The 19021-nt window shown below is 52.8% G+C and overlaps 1 protein-coding gene across 1 annotated transcript in view; it reads left to right on the forward strand.

Annotated features, from left to right (window-relative positions):
• Positions 1-19021, forward strand: part of COL13A1 (collagen type XIII alpha 1 chain) — a 171127-nt gene that overhangs the window by 6747 nt on the left and 145359 nt on the right. Inside the window, exon 2 of the mRNA XM_040976045.1 lies at positions 6419-6488. Coding sequence (XP_040831979.1) covers positions 6419-6488 — 70 coding nt within the window. The remainder of the gene's footprint in view (positions 1-6418; positions 6489-19021) is intronic.

A 19021-nucleotide genomic window follows, 5' to 3' on the forward strand; every position in this document is an offset into this window, starting at 1 on the left:
GCTGGGGAAACCTGACTCATTCAGGTTGGCTCCCATGGAGGGACTGGGTATGAGCTGCTGTCTTCATTGTAAAAAGGATTCTGAAGCATCTGCTGTGCCTGGCCTTGCTGCCGAGGTCCTGCAGAGATGCCTGCGTCCAACCTTGGCCTCCTGGGATGGAGAGGCTTGAGCTGCTCTCGGGCTCCTGACTGGCTGGCTTCCCAGAAGCTGAGCACAATCTGGGGCTCACCTATAGACACAGAGAGGTCCTCTGGGCCAAATCTTTGAGCCACAGTTTCAGTTGTATCCATTGACCCAGCCCTTGCTTTGCTTCTCTCCTGCCTGCTTCTGTTTTACTGCGGAATCTCACTGTCTGTCCACCTGTATCAGCCACCTGGCTGTCCCCGTTTGCAGCAGGCTGGGGTTTTGAGTCAGTGAACTTGTTACTTTCTCCTCCTCCTCACCTCAACTGTGCGTCCCCCGAAGCTGGGGTGGGCTGCTGGCTGCATGAACATCATCTAGGAGCTTCCAGAACTCACCTGGCTGACCTCCTCCCCTGTACCTGAGTGTGCATCCCCTGGGGTGGGGTCTAGCAGGTGTTCACAAAGCCCTAGGGGCAATTGTGCTGGCAGCCTCAAACACAGAGCTCTGTGCACAGCCCCATGGCCGAAACAGCCTGTGGCACCGGCTCTCAGCAATGCTGGAGGGACCGAGGTTTGCAGTTTGGAGGAAGGGGTCAACAGAAGAGTCAGCAATGGAGGCTGCCTCCAGGGGCTGTGGCGGAGACACTGGGACCTGACATACCTGTGAGGGCACCACACAGGCCTCCGTTTCTGCTGTAATTCTGGTAGCCCATGAGTGGCCTTTGGGGAAGGGGACACAGCAGTGGGTCTGGGTTCAAGGTATCAGAGAGGGCTCTTCCAGGAGTAGCCACATTACTCTTCTCTGTAGTGGCCCATATGTTTCCTGGGACAGGAGAAGGCTTAGTCCTGCCACCCCTCTCAGCTCTCCCTTCTCGGTACCAGAGCTCTGTACAGAAGGCCTTGGTGAATCACATGCTGTGCCAGGAATCACAGCAGCCTTGGTCCTCAGGCGTACACCCCTTCAGTGACAGGGAGCTCATTATCATGTGTAGCTGACTGTTCCATGCTTGCCCAGCTGGGGCTACAAATGACCAAGGCATGTATTCTCTCTAGCTCATCAGAGCCCTGCTACCCTACAGCACCAGCATGGCTGGGAACTGAGCAGAAAGTCCTGCCTCCTCTACCCTAATTCAGTGGTGAAGGCCTTGCCTCCACCATGCCAACCCCAGACTCCCCAGCCGAGACCTTCTCAGCCTCCTACATACCTGTCCTGTCCTCACTGTCCCTGCCTGCCCCTCCCTGGCCAAGCCTAACCTCCTGACTCACCTGCTGCCATCCACGCTGCTTGGCACCCCAGGCAGGCAGCTCATGATTGCAGTTCTTCTGTCACTCCCCCTCATGCGTGGGCCAGAGACCAGATTTTTTTTCAATGTGGTCCAGTGAGTCCCCAGGGCATGGCCTTTGGGCCTCCTCTAGGCTCCATGTTCAGAGTCCCTAATGCATGGAGGGACATTGCCTTGGTACTGTGGGAACATAGACTCTGGAGCCAAGGGGCAGGCTTAAGTCCTGCCGTGGGAGCTGGGGACTACACAAGCTCTGTGTGCCTGGGGTTTACCTCTGTACAGTGAGGTCCTGGGATAGAGCAGCTCTTCCTCACCAGAGTTGCTTGTTGGACTCAAAATATTGAAGTGTACAGTACTTTGAGCAAAGCCCAGCAGCCTGGGAACAGGTGCTCCAATCTCCTTGAAAGCACAGACTCTTGCCACAGGTGACACCTGCCACAGGTGTAAAGCTGAGGGCCCTGGACCCTGGGTGCAAATCCTGTCTCTGCCCATCCTGGTGCTGTGCTGTCTTGCAGGTGGCTTCCCCTCCCCTGTTCAGGGTTTGCTGTGGGTGCTGAATAGGTCACTCTGCCAGCCACTCACTTGCCTCTCATGGAGCACAGCATTGTATGAATGGTCAGTCATGCCACAGACCTGGACACTACCCCCCTCCTGGCTACCTGCTGTCCTGAGGGCAGCTCAGCTGTGACTCCCAGATGCCATGGCTAGCTCTCTGAAAACAGTGGCTACTTCATGCAGATGTATGTGGTACACAGGCACCCGCACTCTGCTCCCCCTGCATATGATGGGTACCCAAAACTTCATCTGTGGACAGGAAGAGAGAGGAGGGAGGCTATTCCTGATCCTCCCTCTCCATGCATCAGGTGTATAAGTAACCCCGGCCACTGGCACCCCTAAGGACCTAGATCCTACGGCAGCCTGGTGCCCGCCCACGGAGTCATTTCTGCAGCCTAGCTCTGCCCCCGCCTCCCTGTGACAGCAGCAGGGTGTGGGGTCGGCTGGAAGGAAGGACTTCCTCCTGAGGACTTCCTCCTCCATTTGTACAGGGTGGGCACATGCCTTAGTTTCTGAATTAAGACTGTCTGAATTGCACAGCCCCAGGGCTGTGTCTGTCTGTGGCTCTGTGATGCGAGAGGCAGAGGCAGCCCAGGACGTCCGCTGGAGCCTTGGGCCATGGGAGTGTGTGATCGGTTGCCAAGGCTGTGCACTCGGAAAGCTGTGGAAGAAGACAAAACCAAGTGCCCCCGGTCCCTAGCGCAAGACCTGGAAGCAGAGCGGATGAGTCCAGTTTTGGCGGTCTGGGCATCTTCACTTGCTGGTTTCTTCTGCTTTGAGACCACTCTGCTGAGCTGCTGAGCCTGTCCCTGTGACTAACCCTCCCCTGGGGCTGGCCTGCCCTGCCGTTCATGGAGTCAGCACTGGGCAGCCTCTCGTGGAAATGCCCTCCAGGCCCATCTCCATCTGTCTGGCTGGCTTCTTCCAGAAATCCAGCCTGAGCCTCTCTCCTCCTGGGACTGCAGGGATGTCAGACTGGAGAGGCAGACTCATTGTCGCTCATTTCTAGCTTTGGCTTGGAGACACCAGAAACTGTCTGCCTGGCCTCAAATTGCAAGCACAGTCTGACAGGGCAGCCAGCCGAGGGGTGGGGAGAGAGGCAGCCATGCTACAAGATGCCAAAAGAGCTGTGGCAGACAAATCAGGCACCTGCTGCAAGCCAGGCGCTGCGGTCAGGACGCTGGCACAGGTGCTGGAGCAGTGCCTGTTGTGGTTAGGTCAATGGGTACCTTCTCTTCTTTGTACTTCCCGGTACTCAGGTTCAGAAGGCAGGGCTGCAGGCAGGAGCCTCCTTACCCTCCCTTGGTTGATGGGGGAAGATCTGAGTGTCCTACAAGGGGAAAAGGAGCTTGGCATGTGTGGAAGACTTGACCTATGAGGCCAGGACGGCATTCCTGTAGCAAGTGGGAGGAGGCAAGGCTGACTTCAGCTTCAGAGCCAAGTGGCCTTCACTTGGAGTGGCAGGTGCTTGGCGTTGCTCACATCTGGTCCCCGATGTCTGTTTTCTCATCTCGCTTTCCCCTTCTAGCTTTCCTGTGCTGCTCAGTGGTACACTGCAGTTCACGAATGAAAAGCTGACATTCAGAGGGTTGTGACTTTGGTTAGTGAGAGAGCTGGGACTGGACTCCATGACCCTGACACTGCCCAGTGTACGTCAAGCTCATGTCAACTCTGCCAGTCCTACTTGTGGTTATCCTCCAAGACAGGTGGTTACTGGTGGAAGTCCCATACTAATACCCAAATGGCGAGTTGTGAAAGGCTCCGTGTGGGTAGCTGTCACTCTGGGCGCCCTGTCCTGCTTCCTAAACCCCACCCCTCATTGGTCGGGGCTTCCTGCTTTCCAGCGCATGTGCTGCTGTGATGTCATGTTCGGTGTCGACCCGACCCCATCACTAGGCAGGCAATAGGAAGTGTGGGTGAGAGCTGCCTCGTGCACATTCAGAGTTTCCTTCCTCCTCTCTCTCTGGTTTGCATCTCCTGCCCTCATTCCACCTCGATTCCCTCATCTGACAGAACCAGGGCCCTTTAAGAGCCCTGAGACTGAGGCCCAGGGAGGGAGTGGCCCCTAAACCCAGGCTGGCTGCGGCTGCATTCTCTGGGGGGAGTGAGTGGCTGCCTGGTGTCTTCCCTTTGATACTGATACAGGCATTTTAATAGCTGGACCCAGCAGGCGGCTGGTGTTTCAGTGCTGGCCATGCAGGGCATTCCAGGGGGCCCTGGCTGCCAGTGGGGATGCAGCAGAAAGTGCCTCTGTCCCAGGGTGGCTGGCGGTCCACTCCAAAACCTTAGAGACTTTGCCACCCATTCCCTACCCTCCACGCCTCGGCCTGGGGATTTCTCACCAGGGGACTTAAACTCAGGTGCCTAAGGGAGCCAGGCTGCTGGTCTCAGTCAGTGAACTGGCCACAGCGACATTGGCTCTCTGAAAAGGGAAACCACCACACACCTCCACCTGAGGGTCCTGTGGCCCAGAATGGCCAGACCCTGCTTTGTACAGGAGTGACCAGGAAGAAGCAATGGGACAGCTCTTTATCTGTAAACAACCGACATCACTGCATGCCAGGCCTGGGGCATGAGTGGGTTGGGAAAGCAAAGGACTCACAGTGTCCATGTGCTGGGACGATTCCCATGCTGGTGGAGAAGGGAGGCAACACAAAAGTCAGAACGTACACATATATATGTACACACACATACACACACACACACACACACACACACTCCAAAGGAAGAACTGAAAAAGGGAGGAAGTAGGAAATACCTTGGCAGGGGAGAGAGTGTGACAACAGGTAAAGATGGCATCCCCAAGAATGTGTGAAGTGGGAGACCAGAAAGTGCAAAGGCCCTGTGGCAGGAGAAAGCCTACCAGGTGTGGGATATCAAGCAGCCAGCACAAACTCTGTGGCTGCTGGGTTAATCCTGGACTGTGTGGGCAAGGGCAGGAGCAGCAGGCCCACGAGGTTGTTATAGTCACTGGGTGGGGGGATGGAGGTTGTCTCGATGGTGGTGGTGGTAGGCTCAGCTCCTGGGTGTTCCTGCAGGGAAAGAGCAGGAATGGGGAGTGGGGTGAGTGCAGGAGGCTCCAGAGATGGGTGGCAGTGGCAGGGTGTGGGTGCTATTACCTGCGGTGGCACAGTGAGATGAATATGAGTCTTCCGTCACAGCACCCAACTCAGGGCCAGGGCACAGGGAGGGCTCGGTGGACATCAGCACACTCTGGACCTGGCGGAATCTTCCCGATGCTTTCTCCCCACCACACATCAAACATGACACCTGCTTCTACAACACCTCCCTGTGGCCCATCCTGCATGGCAATGTCACACGACAAAGAGGGAGCGAATGCTGGAGAATGGCCTGAAGTTGGCTGGCTACTCGCCACCATTGCAGCAAGGCAGCAAGGCAGTACCCTGACTGTGATGGGTCATTGCCAAGTGATTTGCACATGCTGCGAGTTCAAAGCCCCCCAGTCCTACAGGAGGGATTGGAAATGTGAATTTGTGTGTGAAACTACCTGCTTCAAAATGCTGGCAACTAATTCAATAATAATAACAACAATAACAACAGCTGCAGTAGCACAAATGAAGTACACCCTGAAGCCAGCCACCTGCTTCCAAGGGAGGCCTAGCATTGGAGCGTGTGGGCTCCAGTTTCAGGACTGCTCCTCACCTGGCCCAGAACCCTGGCTGGGTCACAGGCCACCCATCAGATGAACACATCCACAGTGCAACATCCCATTGGCTCTGGTGCTGGTCTGGCCCATTTTGCCACTGGCATCTGGGGAGAGCCCTCCTGTAAGGCATGTAGCCCATGGCCCTTTATGCAGGTGTTGGGCCTGTAGGTTCCTGCCTTGTATGTCCCTTTCGTAGGTGATTGACCCTTTCCAATGCTTTCAGGGTCGGGGTGTCCTCTTGGGTGTCTCTTACTCTTTGGCGTCCTCTGATGGGCTCAGGGGTTTGCAGTTGGTGAAGTTTGGTGGAAGGGAGCCTTCCCAGCCTCCCTGCTCCCCACCTGCACCCAGCTTGCCTGTGCTGGCTTTGGGTGGAACACCAGGAAAACAAAGGGCACTGTCCCTGCCTCAGGACTCATCAGAAGCCCAGAGTAAGATGGGGACAATTAGCAGAGAGCTGAGGAAGGCATGTAATTGTGAGCCTGAGTGTGGGGGTACAGGAAGGCTCCAGCCGGCTGACAGGGCCCCCCTGGCCTGGGGTTAGTTTCTTTTCAGAGCACTTGGAGGACATCAGACACACAAGATTTCCAGGATGGGCCTGCTGCTCTGCTTCTGATTAGTTAGACGCCTGGTGGTCAGCCTTTGATCCAGACGCGGTCCACCTGCTAGCTCTGCATCCCCGCCCCATTTTGTGGACCCTTCCCCTCTTGCCTCCCCACCAGCCATTAGAAATTTTCCAGGGCCGCATGTTTTATGAGTTCCCAGTGATACCTCTCCTCTGTTTCCTTATACAGAAATGGAAGCTGCATTCGAGGAGGCGCCGGGAGGCCCCAAAGATGTCTCCAGGATGTAACTGCCCACCAGGTAAGCAGCCCTGCCAATACGTGAGGTCAGTGCTCCCAAGATGGGCACCCACAAAGGGCCTTGCTGTCTGCATGACTAGAACCACTGCTTGTCATTCAAATATGACCATCCAGCCACTCATCCACCCAAGAATTTATCTACTTATACATCCATCTGTGCATTATGCATTTTTTTCATCCACCTACCTATTGTTCATTCACTCATTCATTCATAAATTCTCCTCTGGGCCTGATTCTTTGAGCCAGGTTGTGAGGAAGTCAGTTAAGGAAATGAGGCACAATCCTGTCTGGAAACCGCAATGTGCTGTGCAAAGTAGAAGGAGCCTCTCAAGGCAGGGACCAAGTTCATCCCTTCGCTTTTGGGTCTCAAAGCAAAAACACAAAAATGTCAGCTTCCCGAATGAATGAATGAACAATGGCCTTGGAATCTTCCAATCTTGTCTGTCCTGGTCAGGTGGTGTAGGGCCGATGCATGTTCCATGTCAGCTCACTCCCATGGAAGCAAGACCCAAACTAAAGATGGCAAGAGGATATGATATAATACAGCTAACCCATCTGATCTCAACTTGTGTTTTGCATTTGTCGATTACTCGCCTGTTGAGGATGTCAGCTCTAGAGTTCCTTCACTATGTCTGCTTACCTTACTGTGTAGTCCTAGGCACCTGCTGTGGGCTGGACAACCGTCCCAGGCGTTGGGTTCAGGTGCATTGTTAGCACCAAGGAGAGGTGAGGGTTCATGTGTGATTGTCTCCAGATTCCAACCATGAGAAAGAAAAATGAGTGAGTTTCATTGTCCCATTGAGTAACCAAAATCAGCTGTGCTCCTTTGCAGGTGGGGACGGAGGATCCTAGAAAGGACTGGGGAGTGAAATAACACATTTAAGCACTCACAGAGAGTTTGCCTTGCTCAGCACCTCTGCCAGCCCGCAAATGGCTTCCTCCAAACTGCCTTCGGTGGGTGGCATAACAGGCCATTCTGATAGGTCCTTCTCTGGCCAGAGGAGCTGTGGGACCCCACTGACCCTCACCCCAGTTCCACAGGCCAGGAAAGAGAGACCAACAGCTGTTCAGCATATGGGGAATGGAGGGTGAGGGGATGACATTCACAGTGGAGTGAGTGTCCTGGACTGGGGGCTGCCTTGGAGCGATGAGAGCTTGAGGGATTCTGCTGGCCCCAATGCAGGGGAGGCTCATGGGGTTAATTAAAGGGCATCCAGAAGCCCTGGAATGCTCTTTCCTCCTGGAGACCCTGGGATCTGGGAACACTTCAGGAAAGGAATGCCAAGGTTAATTAGATGAGCTGGGAGTGCATGGACACTTCCAGGTTTCCCCGGCAGCCCACATTTCCAGGGAGTGTCTGGTGTCCCTGCTACACCCGACTTAGGCTGGATGTGTCTAATGTGGGAGATCAGGTAGCCTGGAACACGCGGGTTAGGATGTCACCTCTACTGCTTCTTGGCTCTGCGACCATCAAGTGCTGTTGGGCCTCATCATGACTTCGTTGTCTCCTCCAAAAGATGAGCATCACAGGCACCTGGGGGAGACTGAGTGAGGTGACCCTGGATAGGGGCTCACTTAGTCCCTGGTCCCATTCCTCTCACACTATTGTAATTTCCTGCATGGCCTCACACACCTGGAATTGCATGGGCGTCCTTGCCCAGTGTGGGTCCCCATGTCCATATTTATGGCCATGCTGAGGCTTGCCCATAGCCCTCCCCTGCCCAACTAGGGAGACATGGCAGCTGTTACACAGCCTTCAGGTTCCCTACTGGTCACCAGGTAGATGCCAGTGGGTCTTGAATTTGTGCTGTGAGCATCTAGGATGTCTGGGAGCTGAAGGAATGGGAAAGGAGGAGTGGCACAAGGGAGGAGGGATGAACTTTCCTTTCCCCCTGGATCCTGAGAGTCCACATGAGAACAGGGATCTCTGATGGCTAGAAGAGGGGGGCATGAGAGCAGGGATACCCTGGGGCGTGGGAGCAGGGATACCATGGGGAGAGGGTAGGCCTGGGGAGAAGCTGACCTTCTGTGGGGAGGGGGCCACCATCAAGACCAGGCTGTCCAGCATGGGAAGATGGGTATTCCTGGGTGTGGAGAATTTCTCAGGGGGCCAAGTGGGGAGTGTCACGAGGATTTAAGAGAAGGCTTTAGCGCTCACTTTGGCAGCACATATACTAACAGAAGGCTTCAAGCTGAGGCAAAAGTAGAGTGGGACTCAGGTACAGGTTCCCAGGGCAAAGTATGTTACCTCCTGCAGATCCTCCTTCTTGCACCATTTCCTGGCATACCACCTGTCCCTATCACACCACTACTGCCCCTAATGGGCAACCCTAAGCACCAGGCCCAGTTGGGGACTGGAGACATGCAGTTTTGACTTTCTCAAATGTTTACACATCTTCCAACAAGGACTAAAAGCACCACTCTCAGGCTTGCGCCTGAGCCATGCATCTGATTGTTGCCTTGGGGACTGAGTTACAAACCACTTCACAAAGTGCTTCCCAGCTCCTGGTGCTTGCGGGGGCGCCTGTATGGTTGTGAAGTGCTGGGTTCTCATACACAGTATGACTCACTCTCCTATCTGTCCTGTATGTAACAGACTCCCAATGAATGTGCAACAAATTATCATTACTAGTCCCTCCCAGGGCCTGGGTTCTTTCTCCTGTTCTGCATCTGCCATCTGATTAGTTTCAGACGCCTTCCTCTCCCCTCCCCTCGCTGGCCTGATGCTGGGATCACTGCTGTAAGCACACTCTTGCTGTCTGGGGAGCCCACCAAGCCTGTGCCTGCTCCTAGCTTGCCGGTGTGTTTATGGTGAGGCCGGGGACAGTAGAGGAGGGACCCACAAGGCTGTGATGAGGTGTGTCCTTCCTTGGGGCAGCACCCAGAGGGCTTGAGACACAAATTTGTGGACAGAAAACCTGCCTCCATCCCTTGTCCCTTTCTACTCTGACCTCATCAGCATCCTCCTGGCTACTCCTGGTCCCAAAATAACCATCAATGGCTGAGAACTGCAGAATCCTGCTGCTAGACAGCCGGTATTCATTGTAGAGAAAAGCAGTAAGGAGCAAGGGGCTTGCAGGCCTGGGATGGGAGGCTGAAGGTTAAGCCTCTGTTAGGAGGGTTCAGGGTGACCTCAAGTTCAGAGCATGGGTGTGGGCTGTTTGCAAATCCTGTGTCCCCAGGGAACCTAAATCCATACCGTGGGACTTCCTGGGACACTTGAGGCGAAGACAAAGCTCGGGAAACACTCCTATTCTTTCTTGCCCCTGCTCTTCTAAGTGAGTGAGGTGCAGGACAATATAGGGTCCAGCCAGGAAGGAAGTAGCTTCTTGAGGCCCACTGTGCTGGGGCTGGGTGGGACTGCCCTATCTCTAGCCCTGGGTGGAGCTGGCAGTGTGCAGGACAGGGTAACATGCTGCACACTGGGTAAGCCAAGGCCAGCTGAATTGCTGCAACAGGTCACTTGCCCTTGCCCAGCCTTGTCTGTGAGGGCCAGCAGAAGCTGGAGTTCTACCATGGCCACCGGGTGAAGAGGCATGGAACCACCAGAATGCTTGGGTCAGTTCTGCTCATTAGCATCACAAGTGATGCTGGTGGAGAGCAAGAGTTGAGAAAAGAGAAGCCCTTAGCCAGGCTGGTGGCTGGGATCACTGCCATCCTTTCACTCCAAACATGTTGGTGAATGATATGTGTGAAGAGCTGGGTACCCCGAAAAGAGCCTGGAACTCCAGAGAAGGTAGTGCTGGCCTTGATCATAGGAGCAAGGGAGCAGGTGTAAGAGCATATGTTACTTCCATAACCGAGGACACAGGCACAGGGATTTACACACTGGTAGAGGCATGAGTCTCTCTTCCTTGGCCGGACAGAGGATAGAGGTCAGTGCTGGGGTAGCTCTGTCAACTTAAACTGTGCTTTCCACCTCTGAGCCTCTGGTAGCTGCTTGCGTTTATGCCCTCCCCTTGCCAGCACCAAGGGGAAGAGGACTAGGGGGCCGGGGGGAAGAGGGTGGAAAGAAACATCAAGGTTGCGAGGGAGTTCTGGCTGTGTCTGTCCAACAGGAAGCCAGTGTGTTCATCCTTAGAGTGAGTGAGTGGTCATGACTGCCTGGGAGGGCTGTGCGGAGCTGGCTTCTGAAGCTGTAACCATCATCATCATTTAACAATGTCCACTGTGAGTGCGGGAGTGGTGGGCAGCAGCACCTTGTCCCTGGCTGTGTCATCCTTCCAGGGGCCAGGGAAAGCACAGGGAGCAGAGGTGTGGTCTGATCTGATTTGTATTTTAGAACAACTCACCATGATACAGAGAATGGCTGGGAGGGGAGAGCGGCCCTTCTCAGCAATGAAAGTCTGCGCTCCCATGGACATAGCTCCATTTTCCCTTGAGCAGCTGTGGATGTCTGGGCTGGCCAGCCTTTCCATCCCTGGTTACTTTCTGCAGGTGGTGAGGGCTGGGGCCATGCCTCTGCAGCCTTGCCTTGGGCCAGCCTTGCCCCATATTCCCTGGCACCAGATTTTGCCCTGAACATCTTCAAGATATGTACACGAGCAGGGCCTGTGGCCAGTGCTTATGTCCCAGAGTGGGTTGAGATGTCATTGTGTTGTCCCCAACGATCAGCACAGAGGGCATCCCAGGCATGCCATAACTCCCAACTTTTTCTCTGTGGCCTTGCTGATTTTTGTTAACCCAGAAAAGCCAGATTGCAAACAAACAGGCCGCTTGGTGCCATTAATGGAGAGAGGAGGAAGGATGGAGGCACACAGGATGACTTAGGGAGAACAGGTGGCATGGAAGTGCCTGACCTTGGTCATAGAGCAAAGAAGCCGATGCAAGGGTGTGTGTTAGATCATGGGTCCTACTATGACCATAACCAAAGACTCCCAGACACAGGGAAGTGCACACAAGTCATCCACGAGTTCCTTCTGAGTTGTCCCTGGCTGTTCTAGCAAGCAGGTCCCCCCCAGGGCCAGCGTCACAAGAGAGTCTTCTGCTTGCTGGATTATGTTTGTCCCTGGAATTCCAACTGCACTAGGGGTGGGGTTGTGCTTCCAGTACTGTCAGCCTCATCTGTGACTCCCCTATCACCTCCTTTGTGGTATGGTTCCAGGATACTCAGGTTCAATCCCATCACTTGCAGTAGCAGAACCAATGCCTTCTTCCCTGGTGCTCTGCAGGCCCTTCCTCCTGCAACTAGGCCCTCTCTGCTCAAACACCATCCATGGCTTCCCAGCCCTCATACATCCCTCTAGCCCAAGGAATAAGTCCATTTCTGGTCTGTCCTAACCTCAAGCCAATCTCTCACTGTCCTTGCTTCCTTTCGGTACAACTGTCCATTCGACCATCAGGCCTGGCAGTGTCCCCACTGCATACTGGGCTCCTGCTGTTCTCTTTCTGCCTGATGGGTGAGCTTGAGCCCATGCCCAACCTCAGCCCTGAGGTTTTTCCTACCCTTCTTTTCCTGCCTTGGGGACAAACTTCACTGCCTGCAAAACTGACCTCTCCATCTGGTCATGCCGCAGGCATACAATTGGCCACCTTACCAAGCACCTCAGCCAGGTCCTGGGGGTCAATATGAATACCACCTTCACCCTCCTGGGCCATCAACCCCAAGTTCCAGTAACCCCTGTCAGGCCCCTCCATGACTCCTCCATCAACCTCATCCAGGCTGCCTCTTCTCACTGTGTGCACCACAGTGACTGCTTGCTGGTTTTCTGCAGTCCCTTCTTCATACAGGAGCCAGAAGCATATTTTAAAAACAAACTTGCAACTGTAGTATTACATAAATGCATAGCCCTAGTTCATGTCCTTGGATAAAAGCCCTGATCCCTAGGGTAGCCTAATGCTTTCCACCAGCTCCCTGGTCTCTGACCTCCCTGCGTCCTGTAGTCTCTGTGGCCCCACTGGGCTGATGGGCCCACAGTATCAATGTCACAGTGCTGTGGGTACAGGGAACACCAGCCTTACAAAGGCAGGGGTGCTGTGCATGGTACCAGAAAGCCCATCAGTGAGGTTTGAACGGGCATTGCAAACACAGGCACTGCTTTGGCCCTGCAGCCCTGTGTCAGGCAGCCTGCTTGCTTGAGAAGAAAAGCTGATCCCAAGCAAGGGTCAGGTGACTGGGTGGAAAGAGTAAAGCAACCTGTGGCTGCCACAAGCCCATGTGCTGCCCTGCTGAGTCCCTCCATGCCACCTGCCCCTGCAAGCAGCTTTTGCAAGGCCTGGCTTTACATTTTTAGAAATGCCTGGAGCAAACTCCAAAGTTAATTTCTTCCCCATTTCCTCCCCAAAGCATTTCCAGATCCCCAGCCTCCCTCTCGGACAAGGCTGATAATGTGTTTCTCCTAGATCTGTCCTGATAACGCCCGCCCAGGGTGGTCACTGAGATTTGCAGGGGAATTTTGAAAAGCAAAACAGAACAGGGAAAAGGGTAGGTTCCAGAAAAGGCCAGGCGAGCTCTGGGCTGGGAGTCAATCACAGTCTTGGGGGCGGGGAGCTCTGAGCAGATTACTTTCCCTCCAGGGTCCTCTGCTTGTATGGAAATGAATGACTTTGGAAAACAGTTTGACAGTATCTGGTGCAATGACACCTGCCAAAGTAATTCTGAGACCCTCCTGGGCCCTTATGCCCCTGTTTGTGCTGCTTGTGTTAAGGATAAAGGGAAAGACAAGGACGCCCAGCTGTTTGCCAGCAGGAACAGGGAGCAGTGCATTGTGTACAACCTCCATCAATGAAATACCAGACATAGCAAGCACAGCAACTGGACCGCCGATCTGTGGGGGGAGCGCAACCTGTGGAGGAGCAAAAAGCAGTGACAGAATGTTTACAGTAATATATTTATGTAAAATGAAGAAAATGGAATATATGTGACATCTTCATAGAAATATACATTAGGCAAAAGCAGTGCATGAGCTTAAAAAATTTGCACACCAAAATCACCTTAAGATTGTTTAATTTACTTGCTTATTTGAGAGGCAGAGAGAAAAGAGACTGAGGGAGAGTGCGCCTGCCGTCTGCTGGTTTACTCCTTAAATGTGTGCTATGGGGCTGATCTGGGGCTGAAGCCAGATGCCAGGAATTGAATCCGGGTGTCCCATGTGGGAGACAGGAATCTGGTGACCTGGGTCCTCACTGCTGCCTCGCAGGCTTGCATTAGCAGGAAAGCTGGAGTCTGGAGCCAGAGCAGGACTTTTTGCATCAAAGCCAAGCACTCCAACGGGGGACGGCAAACACCCACTCTAACATTTATCTTCTTGATTTCATTTTCCCATGAACTTATTGAGGGACCTCATAGGCATAAACAGTGAGCAAGAGGATGATAAACAACATCAAGCTCACCAGGAGAGGCAGACTGGGGTCCTTGGAGGAGGGGTGGTGTTAGCTGTCTGGACAACTATGAAGCTGCATGCTGTGTATGCCAGGTCTAGTGTATTTTTTTTTTAACTGTAATTTATAAGAAGAGAGACAAAGCTATTCTCAGGGTCGTGCTTCAGCAGTCCTTCGGCCTGATGGTGGGAGAACAGCAGACAGACTTACAGAGCTTCAAGGTCTATAACTTTTCTGAATGTCAACTTTGGCCACTGTCAAGCGATGACACTAGTACCAGGGAAGCCAGTTGTGCATTACCTTATTCGAAGGTGTGCACAGGTTGGGAGAAATGATGCTGGTGATGGTCTAGGTGGAAGAGGACCTGGATGAAAGAGTCATGAGCAAAGGTTAGGCCATTGCCTGGTTGTGTCCAGCCACAGGAGGCCTTGAGAGGCAGGGCCACTTTTGCCACTGACTGCAATGGAAGAAACAGGACTTGGGCATGATGTCTGCCTCTCTCTCTCTCTCTCTCTCTCTCTCTCTCTCTCTTTGTATGTGTATGTGTGTGTGTGTTCTGTGGGGGACCAGGATATTCCAACACAATGAAAAATTCTAGAGATGTCTCTCTACTTGACATTGCACTAAGTTCTGTAAGAGATAGAGCCAGTGCAATATTTGCCTTCTTCTCAGGATGGGATGGCAGCAATGGAGTCTTTAACCTAAACCTCATCTCTTCGTGTCTAGCTCTCCACCTTGGAAAAGCTATTTTGGGGGTGCTATGTCAATAGTTCTTGATCACTCATGGAATCCTTTACACAGGACTGGTGGTAAGAGGATGGCAGCCATGTCTACCCCACTGTGTTTGCTTGGTAGGAAGGCTGAGTGTTGCCCATGGGCCAGGGCAGGGGAAGGGTCTGTTATACCTGCAAGTGCCAGTTGTCCCCTGAAGCTCATCCAAGGGTCAAGGGCCTGGGGACCTCTGTGTATGAGCAAAAACTCACTCTCTCTCTCTGGCTTCTTCCAGCCCTGTGATGGGGTTGGGGCAACTGCAGTGTGGGACTTGTCTCAGAAGCTTTTTCCAGTGAAAGATACTGCCGCTTTGCTATCAGCTGAGCTTCCTGCCTCAGAAAGGCGAGCAGGAGGAAGGGTCCCCCTCCCCTGATAATTCCCTGTGTTTATTCCCCATGCCTACCTACTAGAGCCTTTTTTTCTAACCCTCCTTCTGGAAGAAACCTCCAGGAACCCCTCCTCCACCATGGTACCACAACTAACCAGCATAGGCTGGCTCTCTAGTAAATGCCATTGTTTAAAAACTTCAGGAAAAAAGTAGCATCTGAAGCAAGTTCTGAAAGGCAAGTCAGTTTTAGGGCTTTAGAAAGTGGCTTAAGGCGTTTTTTTCTAAAGATTTATTTTTATTGGAAAGTCAGATATAGACAGAGAGGAAGATCACTCCCCAAGCGGCTGCAACAATCCCCAAGCGGCTGGCCAATCTGAAGCCAGGAGCCCAGAGCCTCTTCCAGGTCTCCCACATGGATGCAGGGTCCCAAAGTCCTAGGCTGTCCTTGACTGCTTTCCCTCAATTGCTTTCTCAGGCCACAATTAGGGAGCTGGATGGGAAGCTGGAGGGGAATCAGAGCCCATATGGGATCCTGGCACATGCAAGGTGAGGACTTTAGCCACTAGGCTATGGCACCAGGCCTGGCTTAAGGCATTTTAAAATAAGGTGGGCCCCGTGGGATGGCCCAGTGGCTAAATCCTGACTTTGCATCTGCCACTTTCCATCTAACTCCCTGCTTGTGGCCTGGGAAGGCAGTAGGGGATAGCCCAAAGCCTTGGGACCCTGCACCTGCGTGGGAGACCTGGAGGAGGATCCTGGGTCCTGACTGTAGGTCAGCTCAGCTCTGGCCATTGTGGCTACTCGGGGAGTAAACAAGCAGACAGAAGATCTTTCTCTCTGTATCTCCTTCTCTCTGTATATCTGCCTTTCCAATAATAATAATAATAGTCAAATACTTTAAAACAAACAAGTTAACAAATGAGCCACCCAAAGGACTGTGGGGTTTTTTTTCTCCTCCCTCCAGGGAAAGGAGAGTAATCTGGAATGACTGCAGCAGGCACGCAGGAAGGATGAAAGAGACTAGGCTGGACTGAACAGTGGAGCTGGGAAGGGAGTGAGTCCCCACCCTTTATGGCTTGGTTTCTCAGATGGCCTTGTGCAGAGTGTATGAGAGAAGGGGTGAGTCTACAGTGAGCCCGCTAAGAGAAGATGTGAGTAGGGAGTTAGGGGAGACAAGACAGACACTGCAGAGGGACAAGTAACAAGTGCTGTCCACCTGGATGGCTAAGGGAGGCGTAGGACATCTGTGAGCCCGTGGACCAGGCTGCCAAGGGGAGCCGTAGTATATGTTTAACTAAGAAATGGCCTTGTCCTTCATGCCCTCAATACAGTATTGCTGTGACCAGATCCTGCACTGCTGTGATGGGATACTGGGGCTATCCCCATTTTGCAGGGGAAGAATTGAGGCTCAGGGACAGAGCCACGACTTAAACCCAATCATCAGAGGCCAGGTGGTAACACTGAGGCCCAGAGAGGGTATGGGGAGTGGCCAAGACCACAGAGCCAACATGCGTGGGGAGGTGCAAGAATTCTAATTCCAGAAATCCATTCTGAGAAAATCAGGGTGGCATCAGAATGCATGAACACTGTTCCTCCCTCTAGTTGTCTTGTCCTGTCTTTCACTCACTGGACAATTCCTGAGTAAAAGAGGCAGAACTCATGGGCCAGATTAAGGGATATGCAGTCACACAGCAACTGCTGCCAGGCCACAAGGTTCCAACAGGTGTTGCTGGGTGTCCAACTTGGCCTGCGGTCCTGGGTCTCCATCCTCCAAGATCTTAGTCCCTGTGAGGTTAGTAATAAACAAGGCAGGAATGTGGGCCAAGAATAAAATGTTTAAAAAAAAAAAGAATAAAATGTTGAGTCAGACATATGGTACAGCTTAAGCTTGTGTGATGCCCACATCCCATATGAGTGCCAGTTCGAGTCCTGGCTGTCCCACTTCCCATTCAGTTCCCATTCAGTTCCCTGCTTGCGAATGTGTGTGGCAAAACAGAGGAAGATTTCCCAGTCATCCGTGTGGGAGATCAGGATGGAGTTCCAGGCTCTTGGCTTCTGTGAACAGATCAATGGAAGATCTTTCTGTGTGTGTGTGTGTGTGTGTGTGTGTGTGTGTGTGTGTGTGTGTTTCTCTTTCAAACAAATTAATTTAAAAAAACAAAAACAAAAACAAGAGTTGGCAGAGACACTGGGCCCTAAGGCATCAGAGACCAAATCTAAGAGTGAGAAGGCACCCCACAACTCCACCGCCACAGTGGTTCAGTAGATGCTTCTCCTGAAGCAGGGAGCTGGGTCTGCTTGGCGTGTGTGTGTGTGTGTGTGTGTGTGTGTGTGTGTGTGTGTGTGTGTGTTGGGGGGTGCACAGGTTGGGATGGGGTGGAACAGGGAGGGAAGGGAGGTTGAGAGCTCAGTGCCCACAAACCCTGCACGCTCATTCCTTCTGGCCCATTCACATTCAGCCTGCTATTTCCTCCCAACCCCTGCAGGCTATGTTCTCTGTGTGGGAGTTGTGCCAGGCAGGAGTGGTGGAAAAGTCTCCAGGAGGTAGCTGTGGCTAAGAGTCTGAATTGGGCAAGGTTGGGGCCTACGATAAGTTCACTCCTCTGATACTGCTGCAGACCCTGGGGAGCCTGGAGCCAGGAATAAGGGTAGGGGTTAAGCAGGGCCTCGTGTGTGCTTTAGAACCAGAGGAGGAAATGTGCTAAATGGGTCTGGATGAAGCGATAAACAGATGTGCAGCAGGCAGTTGGTGTCAGGGGATGCCAGCTCCAAGCATAGCTATGTGAGCTGTCACAGGATGGCTGAGTGCACCATGACAAGCCAGCCGGGAGTGGGGGTGGAGCAGATACAGGGTGATTCCCAGGCTTCCCGGGAGCAGATGGGCTGTATGCTGCGCAGCCCTGTGCATGTGGATACACAGAGGCCTCCAGCTTCACCTCCAGGTTCCAGGGCTCTCTGGACCCTGCCTGTCTTCTTCATTCACCTTCAGCCTGAGAACTTGGATATGAGTCTTTCCTCTTGCCTGGCACTGTGGCAGCACCAAGCCTTTGTCCATGTCAGGCAGGCTGTATCCTTCTCTGATGTCCAGAGGCCTTGGTAGGTGGTCCTGCCTAAAGACTGGGGACAAACAGGACATCTGAGATTTGTTGCCTTGCACGTGTGCTGACAGTGCCAAGTCTATGGCATCACACCCTCTCTGCCCTACTCTAGCTTTAATCTGTTATTTCTAAGTCCAGAGCTCCTTTGCTGTGTATGTGTGTCAGTCTGGATAGCTGAGCATCCTTTCTGGTTAATCGAGGTTGCACACATCTCTGACATTCAACAGCCCCCTGCATCTGCTAGACTGTGGATTCTGTACCTGTGGACTCTCTCAAACTCAGATGGAAACTATTCAAAGATAAAATCACATCTGCACTGAACATGTACAGGCTTGTTTTCCTTTTTGCCTTCACAAAAGAGTATGGTAAGAGTTGTTAACACATCATTTCCATGTTGCCGCTATCAGTAATCCAGCAATGGCTTGACGTAGGCAGGATGCCCACCTAGATGACATGCAAGTGCTGTTATTCCATCATGGGACTTGGGACTGTTGGACTCAGAAGATCACAGGTGTCCCAGAGGTAAACAAGTTCTCCCTCATTTGTTGCAGACACTTTGTGCTTCCTGTCCGCACTCTCTCCCCTTTTGTGTCTTCTTTACCAACTATGATCAAGAGAGAAGAGAACCTGATTTTAGAAAATCTGTTGAACTCTAGAAGAATCCAATTCCCGGTCCTGACATTTGCCATACAGGCACCTGCCAGTTGTACTCCAACTTGGCCCAAGAAGGAACAGGAAGGGGTTCTTTCTCACGTTTTGCATGAGACGTTTCTTTCTCACGTTTTGCAGGAGGGTGAGGGGACCTTTGAATTGTGATATTAGCCTGTGGCTCCTTCCAGCTGCCTTTGCAGGAGAGTCTGTCCCTCAGGTTCTACAAGGCCCCACAGAACACTCCCACCTCCTCACAGCTAAAGAACCCAGACTGCTGACCCCAAACAGATGTCTCAGAGCCTATCAGGGAAAATGGGGTAACAGCAAACCCCTGCATTGCAGGACATCTTGCCTGAAACCCGCACA

This window comes from Ochotona curzoniae, unplaced genomic scaffold (assembly GCF_017591425.1).
Source record: "Ochotona curzoniae isolate NIBS_2020 unplaced genomic scaffold, NIBS_Ocur_1.0 contig_2692, whole genome shotgun sequence".
Classification (NCBI taxonomy): Eukaryota; Metazoa; Chordata; class Mammalia; order Lagomorpha; family Ochotonidae; genus Ochotona; species Ochotona curzoniae.